An 18,318-nucleotide genomic window follows, 5' to 3' on the forward strand; every position below is an offset into this window, starting at 1 on the left:
CAGAAAGAAAAGCGCGAAATTTTGACACCGCAAAATTAAATCACTTTACAGTATTTTGACGTCATGACTTGATATTGAATTTAAGTACCATAGAACTACTTTGAAGATGTTATAATTATAGAAAATAATTCAATAAAACATTGCTGTACACAACTTAATATTGGTATTGTAATACTATTCCCTGCCAAACTGCGGAAATGACTAAGTTCCAAAGCCCGAAAATCCAGAAAAAATGTCCGGAATTAATCCATAATAGGAGGTGCACATCTTCAACATATATATAAACATCCTACAAAGTTTCAAGCTTCTACGTCAAGAACTCTAGGAGGAGTTGATTCTACAAAACTGGTACCCCTTTTCCCCACCCGACCGCCCGCCCGACATTCACCATGCTATAACCCGGATTTGCACTATGTTTAACTCAGCCAAGAGTAGCAAAAAAGATTGCCATGGTTACGGAGTATTTCGATTGCAATTAACATGACTAGATATACAAAACGTGCCAATTACTGTGAATGTTGATATTTTTGAGGGATGCTCATAAGAGGACAATAAAGAAAACTAGTCAGTCACGTGGCTTCTTACTCCGAATCTGACAGACACTTTTGTAACCTCTAACTTCGCAAAGGTGATTGACTATTTATTGCTGAAGTCCGCACAGTAAGATCGGATAATAAACTGGCCGACCAGTTGCAACATCTGTTATAGGAGTAAAGCCTTCTATACAACTGATAAAACTGATTTTGAATAGACAGATAAAAACTGTTACTAAAGTTATGTACTGAAGCATCCAGTTATAGCCAAATTAGGGAAACCTTTATAACCTCGTACAATTCGATACTCAGAAGACAGTAAGCGCTGCTGTTAAATAGGGATGGAAAATTGTCCAACTAATGGCTTAAATAAGAAAGGGACATGGGCGTAGAATCTTCAAATCCTCATATGTCGCAAATATGACATGTCCATCAGCAAAAATCTGTTACTACAGCATTCATATTCCAGGTTTGATAAATTGTTACACAGTAAGATAAGGAAATCTGATAGATACAAGGTATAACGCCTGGGTATATATTTCAGTGTAACAGATGCTTCATTCTTAATCATCTGTATTTTATAGGTGGCAGGAATTTCCCTGGATTTTTTTTTTATTAAAGGAGGAAAATAAATAGTACAAATATAATGTCAATAGTTCTAAGGATCGACAGATTTACTCAGGGCAAGTGTGTTCATCTCTGTACAGGTATCAACAGGTCATGTTCACTATAAATAATATATCAATAAAAACACAAACTATTTCATAGAAATGTTAATGAATTTATTACAAAAATATTAACAGGTGAACTAGGTGGAATCAGATTGAAAGCCCCTGATTATAACAGGTACACAATGCAAAACAAACCCTACACTACCCCATATGGTAGTAGATGGTGACAGACCACTATCACAGACAGGTGCCACATATATACGAAAAATTAAATTCAATATTAAAAACAAAAATATGAATACAAAATTAAATGTATGTAAGAATAACAAAATAAAAATGCTATATAAAATAGAGTTTATAAATGACTGAGAAAGGCACAGATTGGTCTATAGCGATCTCTCGACTAGTTTATGTAACAGTCTTCATTTTCTACAGTTCCTATGTTTGTCCACAAATTATGCCTATCCATTAATTAACCATGCCCTGTATTTCACAGAAATCCCACGGAAAGTGAAATCTGTGAAAATGAAGACTATTACAGCTTAAAGGATAACAAAAACTGGTAAAAAAGTAGGAAATCTTTACTACTGACTACAAAAATATACCTTGTATATCAACAGGGAAGGAAATATTGAGACCTACATGTACGTCCCTCATATAAATATATATATTATGTCTTTGGGCACCCTTCATTCCTCCAATACTGCTTGGATTCTTTACCACAAAAATACTGTAATTAAGATATGGTATACAGCATGTATACCATATTAAAGAATTAACATCAAAAATTATAATTTAGATATAGATTTGGAGTTGTGGATTAAAACCTCAGAAAAACTGATCTGCTGTTTGCCTTGATTCATACACCCTTGTTACAGTCTCACTTACATCAAAATATTACTGTAATCTCAACAATGTAACAAGCGCTGGTAACAACCTTATCATGTTGTCTAACAAATTTAAGGAGGTGATAACAAAAGACAAAATATTAGATTCTGGAGTATACATTTCTACGTCACACATGTCAAATCTGTTAAAATCAAAAAGTGTAAATGTTCCTCTTTGATAATTGTCTTGACCCAATATATTAAAGCTTTGATGAATAAATATGTGGTAATACTTGACTTGTGCATGACTAAATAAAATGATAAAGACAAGTGTGCGAGTACCACTGTAATCACAGATAGTATGATATAATCTTCTAATCACCTGTTCACTAATACATATAAGGTATTTACGTTTACAGCTTTTAAAGATTTTTCTTTTCTTCTGTTTAGATAAAAAAATGTTTTCTGTTGGTTTTTTTTTTGTTTTTATTTTTGTTTTAAACATAATTTATAACCCCTATTTCATTTTTTTTCATTTTCTTTGTCTATCGGAGACTGAAATGTTACAGTTTTCTTTTCAGGCACAACTTCAGTGGGTGGGGTGGGTTCCTGTTGGATTGGTTGGGGTGGTGCTGCTGAAGAAGTGGTAGTGTTACTGATGGGTCGTGGATGAGAATGGGACGGAGCCCTCTGTTCCTCCAGGTCCAGCGAAGTCTGCTCATCTATCATCTGCTGTGATTCAGCATTTGACATCTGCTCCCAGACGAAACTGCCATGACGCTAAGATATCAAAACAGAAAAAATAGAATGAAAAAGTAATACATAAAAAAGTCAGAGCTACTGGAAGAAAATGATAAATACTGCCACAGTTCTTTCCGTTTTCACAAAATAACCACCCCAAAATACAAGAAAATTGAAAAGTTGTCGGTAAGTACAGAAATCAATCATTGTGATTTTGATTCCCTGTTTTCACAGCCACCTTGACTGTAAATTAAATCACATAGAAGGAAGTGGCATAGAAACTTGATGATATAATGTATCAGAAAACTCATATTCCAAATTTTAATAATCTGAATTTAATAACACCAAAATTTGAATGGAGTAAAAACCTGTACACAGGATACTATTGTAAATTATCTGCGAGGTCTCTCCAATACAGAAAGTTACTAGTGCAGTTATCCCAGTTCATTATATAAATCCAGTATAACAGAAATTCATTGCTAATCTACAAAGAAATGAATAAAAAAAAGTCATAAACAAAAAAATTAAAACATTCGTACATGTACGATAAACATGCAGATGATATCTAACATTCAGAACATTTTATGTATTGAATGTTTCTGATGGGTTTTTTTCGTGTTAAATTTGAACACAACACTCAGAGCATTTCTTGTTTCCAATGTTTTTAAAAAAATTTTTTTTTACTCTAAATCATGTCACTCAGAAAATTCTATGTTTCTGATGGTTTGTCTGGTATATTGAATTTGAATGACTCACTTAATTATACTTGTTTTTGTACCTTTCCTACAACAATTAGGATTTTTAATACCTGACAAGGTTAGTAAAGATTAAAATTTTAATAAGTCTGGTTATAATATATTAGATAAGAATAGTTTTAAAATCTGATTAAGTTCACAATGGAACTATATGTTCATGATAATATTTGGAGAATTAAAGACCTTGAAACAAATTTATGAAGGAAGGGTTAATCCTGAACTGACATTATGAATCTCATCATATAGATTTTTTAAGTATAAATGAGTTGTAATTGCTAAATTCACTTCCTTTAAGTGTGATCTGCTTGCTATCTTAGTATCACAGTTGTAGTGATGTGTACTTCTGTTGCCTTACAATCAAACAATCCATGTATGATAAAAAGTATCTCTAAACATGTTTATGTCTTTAAATAGATAACATATTGAATATCAAAACAATCATTATTTCCATTTTACACCCCCCCCCCCCCACTCCCCCACAAAAGTTCACACTCATTTTCTTTATTATCAAATTCTGATGCAGTATATAAAAACATCAATAATAAACAAAAGATGACAAATAACATCCATGAAATTAGTAAACATACAAGCAAATGAAAAGTGACAAATCTTTTCAGTACATTACATACTGATCTCATTAAGACCTGCACCAAAATTCTGGTTATAGAGGCTAAAATGCATTTCAGCAGTTATTCTTTTAATGAATTATTAATGTTGTATAATGGAAAGTTATGTTTAAAGAAATACTCATGGTATGATGTAAATCTAAATATGATTACAAAACCTATCTCATATAAATTTCTTTTACAATCAATGATGATATTAGCCCAACATCCTTTCAGTATTTTCATGAAAGCAAGGCAAGAATAAAATGAAATGAAACACATTCCGACATTTAATGTCCACTGCCCCAACCAGACAATATCTTGGTACATTACTTCACTTACACCACACACAACATCAAAACTCAGATGTCCACAAAGTCCCATGATAGGAAGGTTTTAATTCTAAACTAAAGATTATGTTCAAAGCAAAGAAAAACAAATATCCTCTTCAAATGATTGTTCTGTTTTAATCAAATGACTGCAGATCTAAAATTCTCTCACCTGGAAAATATCCTTTGGTGTTCTCTGATTTAAGAATGAGAAATATGTCATACGGAGAGCCAATAAAATTACACCATATGTACATAGCTCTGTATTCATATACTTACTTCCTATTTGAAAAGAAAAGTTATAAGCACAGTAAATGTCATGAAAGCTGGAAAAGATATCTCTTGACTTCAGGTAACCATGTATTATTTACAATTATGTGATGCATGCACTAGTGAGGTTAACACTGGCCTCTATTTTACATGCAAAATGATTATAATGATATCGGATGGTTTTGCTGAAATATAAATATTTGTGTACCATTATACCCAGTAATTAGAACTGAAGTGAATCCATCAATTATTTTTTTAAAGGACAAGCTCAATTCATTACATAGATTTTTTTTCTCTTGATGATTACATCATTTATGAAGGAGAAAAATCAATAAATAAAAACAGCCATGTGTTTTGCGTAAATACTTTTTTTTTATTTGGTTGTCTTACTAATTACTTAGGTAGTTTTTCATTTGTTTTATTCACTAAGAAGCCTCCTTTTTGTTTGAACTGCCCCCTAGATCTTTTATAACTGAAAAAAGCATGTAAAACCTCATAAATGAATCAATTTTTTTGTTTTCAAGTGTATGTAGGTTATATATTTGTAAATACATGTATTATCATCTACTTTTGTAAATATAAATACATGTATTATTATCTACTTTTGTAAATATAAATACATGTATTATTATCTACTTTTGTAAATATAAATACATGTATTATTATCTACTTCTATCAAGTATTTAGAAGCATTCACTTTTCTAAGATTAGATACTTGTTCATGGTTTACAGAATTCTAATAGCTTTCCCAGCCAGCTAACAACAACGGCCAGGAAGGCAAGGTTTCTCACTTTATTCTGAAGAGTGAAGGGATATACAGAGGCCACAAATCATACAGTAAACATCCAAAGCTGGACGGGAATCACAAAACAAATAGTTACTTTTTCTTATTGAAGATGATGAATCCAATTTGCTTTAAATTTCTGGAAATATATGCAGTAATTGATTTGTGATGTTTTAAAATAGAATTGTTGACTGAACCTTATCTATTCATAACTACCCAGGGTAATACATTTTAATATTCTATTTTTATATCACTAAATGATTGTTTGATTTGACAAAACTTGCATTGATCAATAGACTATATATATATTTACCTGTCACAATTCATACATATAATACTACTGTGTAGCACAATACACAAACTACCCTAATGTGTACTACTTACTACAGCTATATGTGTAGATAAATCATTACTTCTCCCAGTCTATGAAATGTGAACGATGTGACTAGAGGATGAAAAGCTTTCAAACACATGGTGGTGAATCTATTGTAACCTATTACACTTATAAAAATAAAAACACAAAAAAAAAAAAAAATCATTCCCAGTTGAAGTACTGTGATTCTGAAAACTAACAGTAACAAATGCTTGGATTGAGTTGCAGTCTGATAAGTACAAATGTTTTACTTGTAGTTATAATCTTCACTTAATAACAACAAAAAATATTCAGAATTGAAAGATATGATGCCAATATATGATCTTGACATGCAAACTTTTATCAAACAGCAATAACTGTCAGTTTTGTTCTGCAACAGCTATACATGTGGTGGTCATGAGGTGTACTTGTTCTATATAATACACAATTACAGCAGAACATATTCTAGTCTGATACAATAGAACTATCGACCCTTAAATTGGTAAGGCCGTGTGAAATAGGATAGAGCCACTAAGCTGGAGGCCCACAATACAAGACTTTTGATATATTTATATAAAACAATATAGGGCTGTCAACAAAAGGACAGTCATAACAAGACTACTCCCTTTGTTTACTGCCAGCAGGCTACATGCCCAGTTGGGAGTTGAAAGAACCTCCTCAAACAAATTTCATTCATTCGCTATCATTAGCTTACCTTAGCCCTGATAGGATAGTTTGGATCCAGGCGACTATTATATTGATGCTCATATGAGATCTTCTCTTTGAAAAACCGTTTATTTTGATCTCTGGCTGGTAAAAAGTTCACAGGTACTGAAAAATAGAAAATTCAAACTAATATTTTTATCAACACAAATAATAATTACAAAACTGGTTTTCTTTTCAAGATTCACTCATAAACATCAAGCTTCATTCATAAAGGCTGTCAATTGACCAGCTTTGGTCTGGTCACATAACCTATCTTAAGTCATGATGATCTGAAAATTATGAACTGGCCAATTCATTGTTTCACAATATTTCTAGCAACATGACCTGACCAAATATGACTAAATTTAAGAAAAAAAGGTCCTAATCTTGTATCTTGTTCTGCTGTGACATGGCAATACCACACAAGTATACTAACGTGAGTGAAAAAAACACACTAGGGCCAAGGTTTGCAACTTCTCATGACGACTTCTACATGTAGGCATGGTATGATAATCAGATACATGTCAATTTTCCAGAGTTAGAGTTAATAACAATGATGGACCAATAATAAATGATAATTGGAATTTAAGGATATGAAAATGATTCATCATTGTTTGAAATCTAGGAACTACAGAGATCAAGTGAAATTCTTTATGTTGTTGCTAACTTAGAGATTACTTATAATGAGCTGCCTTTAAAGGCTTTTATCATTGGTATTCAGTCAGAAGGATATACAAATAATGTTGATGTTATGAATTCAATACTTCTGAAACAATGATTTTTACAAAATTACAATTTCACAATGCAAGAAACAGACAACTTAACGTATGGAACTGATAACAACTCATAGTAAATAATTTGGCATTGAAGGTTTAAAGAGTAACAGATAAACCAGTGATATTTTTCTTTTCACAGGCAATTCAGGACAAATCAAAGTGAGCTTGATAGGAATGGTTTGTAGGAGGAATTGATACAATTTACAAATATGTTATAAATATTTAACTGCATATGTATTTAGTTTGTGTTAAAATTTGATAACTTCAACTTCTTACTGAATCATTAAAATCTATCAAATACATATTTATTCAACGGGTATATATTTTTGTCTTGTGTTATTCAATAACATTAGCAGATTATTGCATTAAATTTCAAATGTAACTCAATATTCATTAACATTTAATCTGATGGCTGGCATTACATAGTTGAGTGCCCAAGTGTAAATTCAAACAGCTGTATTTCCCTAACAAAGCTCCTTATACACATAAACTGGTATGTGTATTCATGGTTAGCACATGGCCTGATGCACTTGTGTAAAGGCGTGATCACTACCCAGATACAAGACAATAAAGTTCAGATCTAATCAGGAAGATCAAATCGAGGTGTGCCAGAAGGAATGGATTATTGGTTTAAATGACACATGATCCATGTTGTGCCATGTGACATCTGGAGGTTCAAAACAAGGTTTGGTACAGACTGGATTCATGTAACTACAATTACTAATTAAAAATCCCACCCTACAAATCATGTGTTATGTACATCATGAAATCCAATAACATTAACATAGTCGGTTTTATCATCTGATATCAAATCAAGCATTCAACTCAGCTCTACAAAAATTTAAAAACCTACCCTTACCCCTACTCTAAAAAGCCACTTTGCATCTCCATAATGACTTTAAAAGATGTATCCTCAGTGATTCAGTGCAACAGGCTTTTATATTACCTGTATGTCACAAGCTAGCAAAAAAAAAAAAACCCCACACATATTGAGGTGATGGCATCATACAGCATGTCTGTCATAAGTTTCATATAAACTCTAAACAACGATCTATATCCTCTTCAAATTAGTTACAAAAAACAGTCAATTCAGATGCAATGTATTATCAGTTCTACCAATCAACAAATATGTCTATAAATGCCATTTACCAAAACAAAACAAAAAGGCGATCTATATTGTCTTTTTGTTTTGTGGTTCTCAACACAGACAAATCTTTGTAGTAATAGCTATTTTTCTGATAAGAAAGGTTGGATGGATCTTTAATATAAAACTGATAGAACTGATTCTAGGTTGAGGATTAAAATTCCACTGATATCATCAGAATTAAATCTAAACTGACAGTCTTAAAGCTGAAAACATAATTTTATCTCAAATTGCATATGTTTACAATATTTTAACATTTCATACTATACTGACCTGTTCCCAGGGCTGGTTCTCTGTGAACATTTGCACTATGCCTCGTTGAACCACTGCTTTGTACTCTGTCACCATCCTGCATGAAGTCTCCTCTGTACACAGTGTCCTTAGTTATAGGAGGTACATCCAGAGGTTCATTTGATGTCCTAGAAGGCCACCATAGATTCTGCTCATCATGTGATGAGGCTGTGTATACACTACATACAGGTTCATTTAAAACTCTAACATTGTGTCTTAAAAATCCACAACTGCCTGGATGTGGTCTATTTACCCTGTAATCAGGAACAGACCGCGGCAACACATCAGTTTGTCTGTTATAAATGTTTGGAAGCGTCAATCCGCCGGCTGGTGTTTCTCTTCTAAAGTCAGACGTAGTATCTGATGATGTAGTTGTAAACTTCGGATGCAATTCCTCAGCATCTCCACTTATAACTCGGAAAGAATCAGGACTGTTGAAAAAATTGTTTGATTCTTTTACTTGTGGTAACAATAGAAGTAGTCAGTGTTTCAAATTTGTGTTATATTGGCTGTATGCTTCACCAGGGCTTGATAGAATAGCATCAACATTCATTTAGGATACACTGAATATTGTAGCAATTGTGACTTCTGCAATTGTTGTGCCATGTAATGAAAGTATTAAATTGATAGTTTTATGACTCAAATCTTCAGATCATTATTGTTTACTGTTTACAAATTTACAAAACTGTGAAAGAATACATTTTATCGTTCAATGAGCGTTATAAAATGTGTAGAGTCTACACTTGTACTGTATGCACTGCACCTTTTAGCAATATTCGTTTTCTGTTAATATGTCTGTCTTGTTAAGCGTTCATAACATCAATTGCATTTCAACATATGTTTACCATGCGGTACAATTTATACTAAGGAAAAATTACATACTGGCATCAATCAAATTTTCAAAAAAACTTTCGTTGGTGAAATTGAAAGTTATTATTGCAAATTTATTTAGAAAACAACCACACAACTTACTTATAACGCCCTGAAACCCTCTTCTTTCGGGCAATTGGTGGCATGTACAGTGTCATGATGGTGGTCTTTTAAAGGCAGACAAACAAATGAATGAACTTCATAACTTATTACAACAGAAGCACACCAACGATCAATTTGCCGCCATATTGTTGATAAAGATCGTCTCTACGCAACCTACTTCGAAACCGCACTTTCGTATTCATAAATTCTTATAATAATAAAATGATAGTAACGTTTTTATTTAGTTCTACTTTGAAATAAATTATTATTAACAGCACGATTGAATTGTCTTCCTTTTATATCAGTCCTATTAAAGCCCATTTTATATCAAAGTAGACCATATTGTGACGTCACTCCTGACAACACAATATACAATATGGCGGCGATGGTCAGACTCCATCGCCAAACTGACCAAATTGTCGAGGAGTCGTATCGACGGAAAAAGTAAGACCTTTCTTAGAATCAGTTGATACAATTTTATATTTCATGGCATAGTTTGATACCATGCATGCCGTGTTTTGCCCATCAAGTTTATGTTTACAAAATGTATCGACACATTGTATCATCGGTAAAGTGTGATGGACCTGGCAATTTTTAAGAATAGTGGATAGCTGCAATAACTATGCGAAACATTTTTTGGCCAATTTACATTGATCTTAACGTTATGATTATACGTTTTAGAATGTATAGATATGGACATAGAAGTTTCAAGTCTTCATCCATTATCTATCAAATTCCTAAGAAACCATGAGCATTAACTTTCTACTGAATGTATCAAACTCACCAGCTCATTTGATTTTATCACTTTAACCTGATATTAACCTTGACATGACCTGTTTAAATTGTGAAAAATCCTAGAATCACATGATATTTAATTACCTTGGATCAGTATTTGATTTTCAAGTTCAGTTTTTGGATCTAAGATAGTCAAAATAATATTAAAATGTAAGATAAAACATTATCTAACCTCGACGACCATTTAAAACACTTTTCATTTGGAAGATGATGAGAAGTTGGTGATACTTATCTACTTTAACATGATTAGATTAATAGCTTGAGAAATGACATGTCGGCCCAACAAGTAAAATATTGATACTTTAACATTGATTACCAATATTCTAATTACTTGCTCATTTGGGAAACATGTGCAAATGAAAAAGGTAGATTTTCAATTAATGGAGGATCTTGTTTTCTAAGTTTGTGTCATTTTTTCCATAACACAGTGAAGCTGAAAATCAACGTGAAAAGGAATTTGTTGCTGCTCTTAAAATACAGGCATGGTTCAGAGGATCACGAACAAGAGCTTATATGACGTAAGGCTGTTGTGTTTATTTATTTATGGATCAGTGCTAGTATGATTATACTTTCAGCAATCTTTCTTTATCTAACATTTGTTAAAATGAATGAAAGCAAACAATTTCAAAATCCTATTCCAAAAAAAAAAAAAAAGAAAAAAGTCACAAAGAATCATCTTTTGTATGAAACAAGGAAAACTATGTTTGCAGATTACATTCTTCAGTGATGCTTTTTCGTCAAAAAGCATTTGAACCAAAAGCATTCATCTTACAGGAAGTCCATTGGGTATAAGATAAATATCACCATTTTATATATAGAATCAGTGTTATCAGTGCTAATCATATCCGTGTTAAGAGTTATGTAATCTACAAATTTCCAGCAGTCATGCAGATGAAAAAACATTTCAAATTTGTTATATTTTACAGGCATCTAAACAACAGCGCCAACACAATACAGAAACGATGGCGAGGGTATCTTGGGCGCCGCTACTTCAGAATTCTTGTCAAAGTAAGTAGATTGTATTTTTAAGGCTGTTATGAAAAGAGTAGAGGGACACTCAATAGCTTGACATGGATTTGAAATTAATGGGTGTGGCTTTATCTTGGCATGATTTCAAGTAAATGTTTTTCTTTTTAATTTCAGAATAGTGTACTTATCATGAAGCTGAATCACTACAATGAAAAAGCAACAAAGGTAAATTTGAAATAGTATACATACAAATTCTAAAGTCTGTTATAAAACTTTTCATTGTACAGGTGATATTTGGGTAATATCAGCCAAAGCTATACATGTGGTGTGTTTGTTTACTTTATGAGACCAGTTCACTGTTCATTTCAGATTCAGAAGATGTGGCGTGGATACTACACAAGGAAATATGTGTTTAATTATTACAGCAGGAAGCGGTATTTGGAAGCCCTACAAATCAAAAATGAAATTGTCAGGTAAATACATCTGAACTCAAGATTTACCGGACCCCTGAATATTCTGACTTACTGATAATTCCTGATGATATGTACCCTGTACTGACTGATTCCAGCCATTGAATTAATAACTACAGACTAGGTTTACCTTAACCTTAAGGGTGTTGTAATGTACAGGTATGACTTTTACATTCCAAAGTGACAGTTTTCATTTACATTAGGAGTTTATGTTGGTTGGATGACAACATATTTTACTGTTAAATGTTGTTTTACTCTCACTCTTAATAATGACAAGCCTTCCAACCCGATGTTTAGGACTGTTTCATAGTCACCATTTGTTTCTGTCCAGGTTGTTGATTTGTCCAGTCTTTTGGTTTACACATTTCTGCATAAGAATTGTAGAAAGTACTACTCACAACGTAAATGTCATATTCCGTTATTCAGGTCAAAACTTTGGAACAGCTCCATATATTTTTGTGATGAAGTTGTTAAGTAAAATTGTCAGTGTTACTATTACTATAGACTTATTTTAATACCACAAGCCCTCAAGTTCAAGATAACAGAAGGGATCCATCTTTCAGAAATTCTATCAAGCTGAGTTTGTAGAGTGTTGACCTATGCATCCTTAGGTGAAGATCTGAAGTGTATAGTTTACCCCTCCCCTACCTTGTTGTGGTTATGTTTTGGAGAAACAGACTGATCTGTGCTGATGTGGTTGTGTCCTTGGGCAAGACACTACACCCCAGTTTCTCTGGATGGCATGTGATGGGCCTACGGTATGTTGTTCAGTGAGGTAGCCAATGTTGACTCCAAGGAAGGTGGAATACGTGTAATGGGTGGAATAAATACTTTGATACATACTTCATTACAAGTAAATGATGAAAAAACGAAGTTGGAACTCAAGAGATGGAAACACAGTACAGTCCGAGGTAAAATATTGTCGATGATCACTGAAGCATAGTCACCAGAAGTTAGGTTTAGAAATGAAGCCTTGATACTGTATATGCATTGTACATGTGTCAGATGGAAACATTCCATTTTTTATAGCCAATAGACTTCAGGTGACTTGTATTGTTCTATAAAACTTAGTTATGATGATCATTCTGTCACATCTAAAGTATACCAAAGAAGACATTCATTTTATCTATGAATTTCAGAAGTGAGTTGGAGGAGTATGCAGAACAACAGGCACAGATAGCACATAAGAAACTGGAGGTAGAGGAATCAAAGAAGAGAGAGCATGAGGCACGCAAGTACCACTATCTGATCAGCACAGAGGTCATCCCAGGCATCTTCAACTCTCCGTTCCTGCCGTGAGTTTTGTCTAGAAATACACTTATGGTGATATCTAGGAATCTTGAAACCTAGGGGTCTGTTTTAAGTCTGGTATACTACTGAAAGTAAAACATTTTCCAATAGCTGCCTTTATTTGCAAGAGAGATCAAAGCAAAACTTGGAATTTCTGAAATTGCCTTAGTTTTTTACTTCTTATGAGCTATGTACCATATAAGTAAATAAATGAGAAGGAAATCAGCTGACTTATTTTAAGAATACTGTCAACAGGTATCCATCAGAGAAAGAATACATCTTACGGAGTGTTAAACCTTTAGTGCACAAAAAGAAAAAAGCACTTCATGATCCATATGATCCAGTATGCAGGAGTTATGACCTACCTAAGCCAAAGCAATTACCTCCCCTGACACAAAAACCCCAGGTTAGTACAAACATATATTGTTTTCCTTCGAAGCAGCTCTTTTTTTCTTGAAATACATGTACTGGAATATGTAATGTAATGTTCTGTATTTGTGAAAATACATTCCTTACCCAACCTTTCTGAAATGTTTTGAAGTTTGTCTTTTTCTCTGCAGGGACCGTTCCGCGATCCTACGGATGTACAGAAGCAGCGCTACAAGCCATTCCAGCAGACATTACGAGTAGCCACCTCATTCACTGCCCTGGAAGAGGCTAGACAAGAAATGAAGGCAGAGGAGTGGGTCACTAGACTCAATGATAATGTGTAAGTAACATTGATATTTGTACAGCATTACAGCTAGATTACCTTTTATGTGTTGACAGGCCGATAATAATAACCACTAGACTCCAGGTCAATCTATTCATTCATGATATATCTCTAAAGTGCTAATTTCTTTATCCAGACGCACTTTCACTTTTAATTTGATGAAATGTATACAGATTTGTTAGCAGTAAGTATAAATAACTCTGTTGCTAAGGAAAGTGAGTACCCCTAAGTATTGTCAATCTGATGATACTGTCAATTCACAACTGATGGTTATTATTTCATCTCTGTTAGATTTGTGCCGTTTACCAAAAAGGATCAGAGATATGAGCCAATGCTGCACACAACATCACAATATGGACATCTACCGTTTGGTACCCGTTTTTACCGTGAGGAGTTTCTGGACAAACACATTGTTCCTAAGGTACTGATTACTCTCATATCTTGTCTTTTCATTATCTAGTTTTCAGAAGACATAGATAATATGATAATAACAATCTTGTCATTGTTTGAATGATGAAATGTGGTGACCCTTTCATCATTCAAAAGGACAGTCATGGAAGATTGTCCGAATATGAACAGTCAACCTCAAGAGTTGAAATCACATTTGTTAGTAACATCTTCATTCTTATTGAAAGAGAAATAAAGTGAATCTGTTGTGAATTTTTATTTAGATAAAGCAAAGATAAATTAGAAAAGGCATTACTTGATTCCAACTTTTTGTACTATCAGACGATATGAGTTTGTCAATCAAACTTCACACAACCACACTCAGCAATTGAAGGCGTACTCAATAACTTCAAGCTTGAATAGGTCTTTTTTTGTGGATAAGATATATATATGTTTTAAATGTGCATGCCTCCAAGATTTCAACTGGTTTTCAGACACCGCCAGACATGATGGAGATATAATGAAAGAAAAGGCAAATATTTAAGATTGTTTTTACATTGGTAACTTGTGTTACTGGACAATATTGTCCTGTGTATTTGTATTGTATCGCTATTTGCAAATTTGTTGTATCGTATTTATGACACAGATCAGACAGAATGTTGAATTGTAATATTTATTTTGATCTTAAGATTATTCAGTCAAAAAATGAAATCATCTTGATTTATGATGTAAATTTTATGTTTATACAAGAAAATAGAAATACAACATTTTGCTGATCTTGTTTAAATCATAAGCATGGCTGTTGTGCCATGGTGTTGGTTTCTATGTGTCAGCTGTCTTACTAAGTAATGTAGGTTTGTTTTACAGATGTTATATATTGCTTGCACACCTGTGCATGACAATATTGTTTGTTCAATGCTGTTGATATCTGTGTATATATGTGTGTGTTGAGTTGTATGTAGCTCGAGCTTAAGTAACCAGGGTGATGTTTTTAACACTGTGGGCAGTTATTGGTGGAGGGAAATAATATATCATGTGTTCTGCTGTTTGAGTTATTGGTATTTTTAAATCTATCCTGTTGGATGATTTTACATCTAGACAGATCTTATTAGTAGTAAGATACCTGTATCTGGACATTCGTTTACTAATTACAATTAATAATGGACACAGGAATGCCATCATTATGATAATTATACTTAAAAGTTTATCTAGATTATCAATGTCTGGGAATTTTATGTAAAAAAGTATCAATATTCAATAACATGGCCATTTTTGTTTATCAGTTTGACCAGTTGGATCAGGGTTGTTTGTGTATAAAATAAGGGAACCTTCTAATCTTATTTCATTTTCTGGTAAGCTTAATTGACAGCCTTTCCAGGCCTGTATTTGCAGATCCTTCTCAATTTTTTTTCTGCAATGTTACATTTAAAGTGCCAATGAATCAATTTGTCCACGTAAATGAACAGTCTCCTGGATAGCATTAAATGAATAGAGAAACTCATTCCCAGTAGCTCGATTTATATGTAATAGAACTTAATGTTCCTCTGAAGAACTTATTTAGTATAACATACATGCTGGAGTCATTATCTCTATATCAAAGCTAACTTTACAGCATCATCAAAATAGCCTTCGAGATATTTCAGCCAAAATTTCTGCATGTTTTGTCATTATAGGGTGCATCTCATTCCACTATAGGACTTACCCTGGTATGTCAAAATCACATCCTGTTTGGGCGTATACACAAAACAACACATCAGCCATCTAGCATGGACCAACACAGGGAACCATTTGTTAATGATAATTATTTTATTTTTCAATGTTATTTACAATTGATAGAGATAAAGGTTGAACTGCATCACACTAATGTTGACAATGTTCTTTTTTTCAGCCTTTCAAGACCTTGGTTCCCTCCATTCCCATATTTGACAAACTCAATGACACCTACTCTCAGGGCCAGGTGTGACCAACTGCATTGCTAGGTTAAAGAGACCAAACTGGACATATCAAGACCACTGCTTAAAGCAGAACATTTATAAAATTCACAGTTAATACTGGTCACTAGGTTCCTTTCATGCTGATGAAACAGTGTATACTTAAAAGAGCAAGTGTACGTTTGAAACTATTGGAGTTTGAGGGTAGGCTATCTTCATTTCTTCAGGTGTTAACCTGATCGGATACATGACACTTCCTGGGACATGTAATGGATTATATCACTCAGACACTGCCTACCAACTCATTTTGGCAGAATTATTCTTAGATCATTCTGTAGATTGTTATACATCCAAGGCATTGGAAAAGGAATGACCTCTGTTGTAGTCACCAATTATTGTATCAAAATCATATTTTAAAAAGTCACATTTCAGTTGATAGAAGGGGGAAAAAAATGGATAAACAAGATGGAAAAAGACAGTTACAACTGTTTATGCACTCAAAACATATCATGCAATTGTAAAATTGAAGCAATTTCACTTGAATATGCCGAGATGTTTATTAGATCTGTCCAGATTATAATTCAAGGAAATTGCAAACTTGTGATGTATTTTTGCAGGCTGTGAATTTTATTCGTAATACTTGTTTTTAATGCCATTGTAAAGATGTACAGTACTTGTGTATAACTTGTGTAATAAAATTTGGAAAATCTTTGATAGCCAGTGTTTTACAATAGATCATGGAAATTACAGATGAAAGAAAACAAACACAGGCAACAGGGTCCTAACTAACAGGTACAAGAGGCAATTTATAGATAGCAAGGTCAAATTATTAACCAATGGGTGCAAGAGGCTATTTATAGAATAGTGACCGTGATCCTGACACCCTCAAACATGACCACTTTGAAGCTATTGTCATAGTTGACCTGTGTATATAATTTGGTCAAAATCCATGAAGAACTGTACTTGTTAGAGTGAAGACAATAACTCTGAACTGGACACAAAGGACATAGAAAACAGTAAAGGCCTCCCATAAGAAAATGTTGGTATAAAAACAATGAGCAGAAAAAGTACTAGACAGATACTGTACCAAGCAGATAAACCACTGCTTCAAAGTCATGTACCCAAATCTAGTGTATTTCTACTCAAGTTGGACTCCATGAAACATAACTTAGCTGTTTCATTTGCTGATGATTTTGACCAAATTCACATTGATCTGAATGTATGAATACATCCTTTATAGATTCTGTGAGCAGGGAAAACCCCTAAATATTTTTGGTGCTAAACTTTGAATAAAACTAATCAAATTTGCTTCAGATTTACAGGATATGAATAAATATAGATCAATATTAGATCTAATAATCATTAAATAACTTAAAACATGACATTATGGTAAATTTTACCAGAACAGAATTGTTTTCTTTGTTTTGATATCTGCTCTACTTTGCAAATGTTGTTGTCGCCTACAAATTTGTTAAACCTTCCACTGCCTGAAAATGAAAAGCTCCAAAAAACGATTAAGAGCGTCCACCGAGCGATTTTGATACAGAACTGCTTCTTGACTGAGTTCTTGATGCCCTGGATACTTATGCTTCTGAGAAAGGTCACAAAACACACTCATTTTTAATTGAAAAATCGCTGCTGCCCAATTTGAAACCAAGCAGGAAATGACTAACTCAGGTTAGACATTATTCTCCATGCAGCCATCAAAGAATTTTCATATTTTCTAAAATATATTGACAAAATCAATTATTACAAATTAATTACATTGTTTTGTATATTTTTAATTCATCCCATTATCGTATTTTGCCTGCGTAATAATGTTGGTCATCCTCATTTAAAATGTTGGACTATAACTTTTAACGAAATCCATTAGACTTGCACAAGATCTAGTACCTGTGTTCAAAATATTGAAAATAAACATCTTAACTGAAATGTAAGCATGGAATTTTGCATTTGTTGATTTCATGGGGTGATTCTTTGCAGTTCATTAAATTTGTCTGAAGAGCAAC

At 33.2% G+C, this 18,318-nt stretch overlaps 2 protein-coding genes across 2 annotated transcripts; one reads left to right on the forward strand and one right to left on the reverse strand.

Annotated features, from left to right (window-relative positions):
* Positions 1-2,509: 2,509 nt before the first annotated feature.
* Positions 2,510-9,878, reverse strand: LOC132557072 (uncharacterized). The gene is made up of 4 exons (XM_060221557.1): positions 9,756-9,878; positions 8,766-9,214; positions 6,583-6,698; positions 2,510-2,811 (listed from the first exon to the last, which is right to left on the reverse strand). Exons 1-4 carry the CDS (start codon positions 9,809-9,811, stop codon positions 2,554-2,556), a joined length of 879 nt encoding a protein of 292 aa, XP_060077540.1. The 5' UTR covers positions 9,812-9,878; the 3' UTR covers positions 2,510-2,553.
* Positions 9,879-10,131: 253 nt separating this feature from the next.
* Positions 10,132-16,597, forward strand: LOC132557069 (spermatogenesis-associated protein 17-like). The gene is made up of 10 exons (XM_060221552.1): positions 10,132-10,199; positions 10,979-11,068; positions 11,477-11,558; positions 11,694-11,744; positions 11,889-11,992; positions 13,129-13,284; positions 13,535-13,685; positions 13,840-13,988; positions 14,283-14,412; positions 16,267-16,597. The coding sequence occupies exons 1-10, from the start codon at positions 10,132-10,134 to the stop codon at positions 16,339-16,341; spliced, it is 1,056 nt and encodes a 351-aa protein (XP_060077535.1). The 3' UTR covers positions 16,342-16,597.
* The last annotated feature ends 1,721 nt before the right edge of the window (positions 16,598-18,318 follow it).

Source organism: Ylistrum balloti, unplaced genomic scaffold (genome assembly GCF_031769215.1).
Source record: "Ylistrum balloti isolate Yb309-2 unplaced genomic scaffold, AGI_CSIRO_Ybal_v1 Utg370620, whole genome shotgun sequence".
In the NCBI taxonomy this organism is placed as follows: Eukaryota; Metazoa; Mollusca; class Bivalvia; order Pectinida; family Pectinidae; genus Ylistrum; species Ylistrum balloti.

Bases quoted from the DNA above. Each gene is read 5' to 3' on its own strand.
- LOC132557072 (XM_060221557.1), bottom strand. From the start codon at position 9,811: ATGACACTGTACATGCCACCAATTGCCCGAAAGAAGAGGGTTTCAGGG. The intron at 9,215-9,755 runs GTAAGTTGTGTG...TTTTTTCAACAG, and splicing joins AGGGTTTCAGGGCGTTATAA to TCCTGATTCTTTCCGAGTTA. The intron at 2,812-6,582 runs GTAAGCTAATGA...TTGATATCTTAG, and splicing joins ACTATCCTATCAGGGCTAAG to CGTCATGGCAGTTTCGTCTG.
- LOC132557069 (XM_060221552.1), top strand. From the start codon at position 10,132: ATGGCGGCGATGGTCAGACTCCATCGCCAAACTGACCAAATTGTCGAG. The intron at 10,200-10,978 runs GTAAGACCTTTC...TCCATAACACAG, and splicing joins GAGTCGTATCGACGGAAAAA to TGAAGCTGAAAATCAACGTG. The intron at 13,989-14,282 runs GTAAGTAACATT...CATCTCTGTTAG, and splicing joins ACTAGACTCAATGATAATGT to ATTTGTGCCGTTTACCAAAA.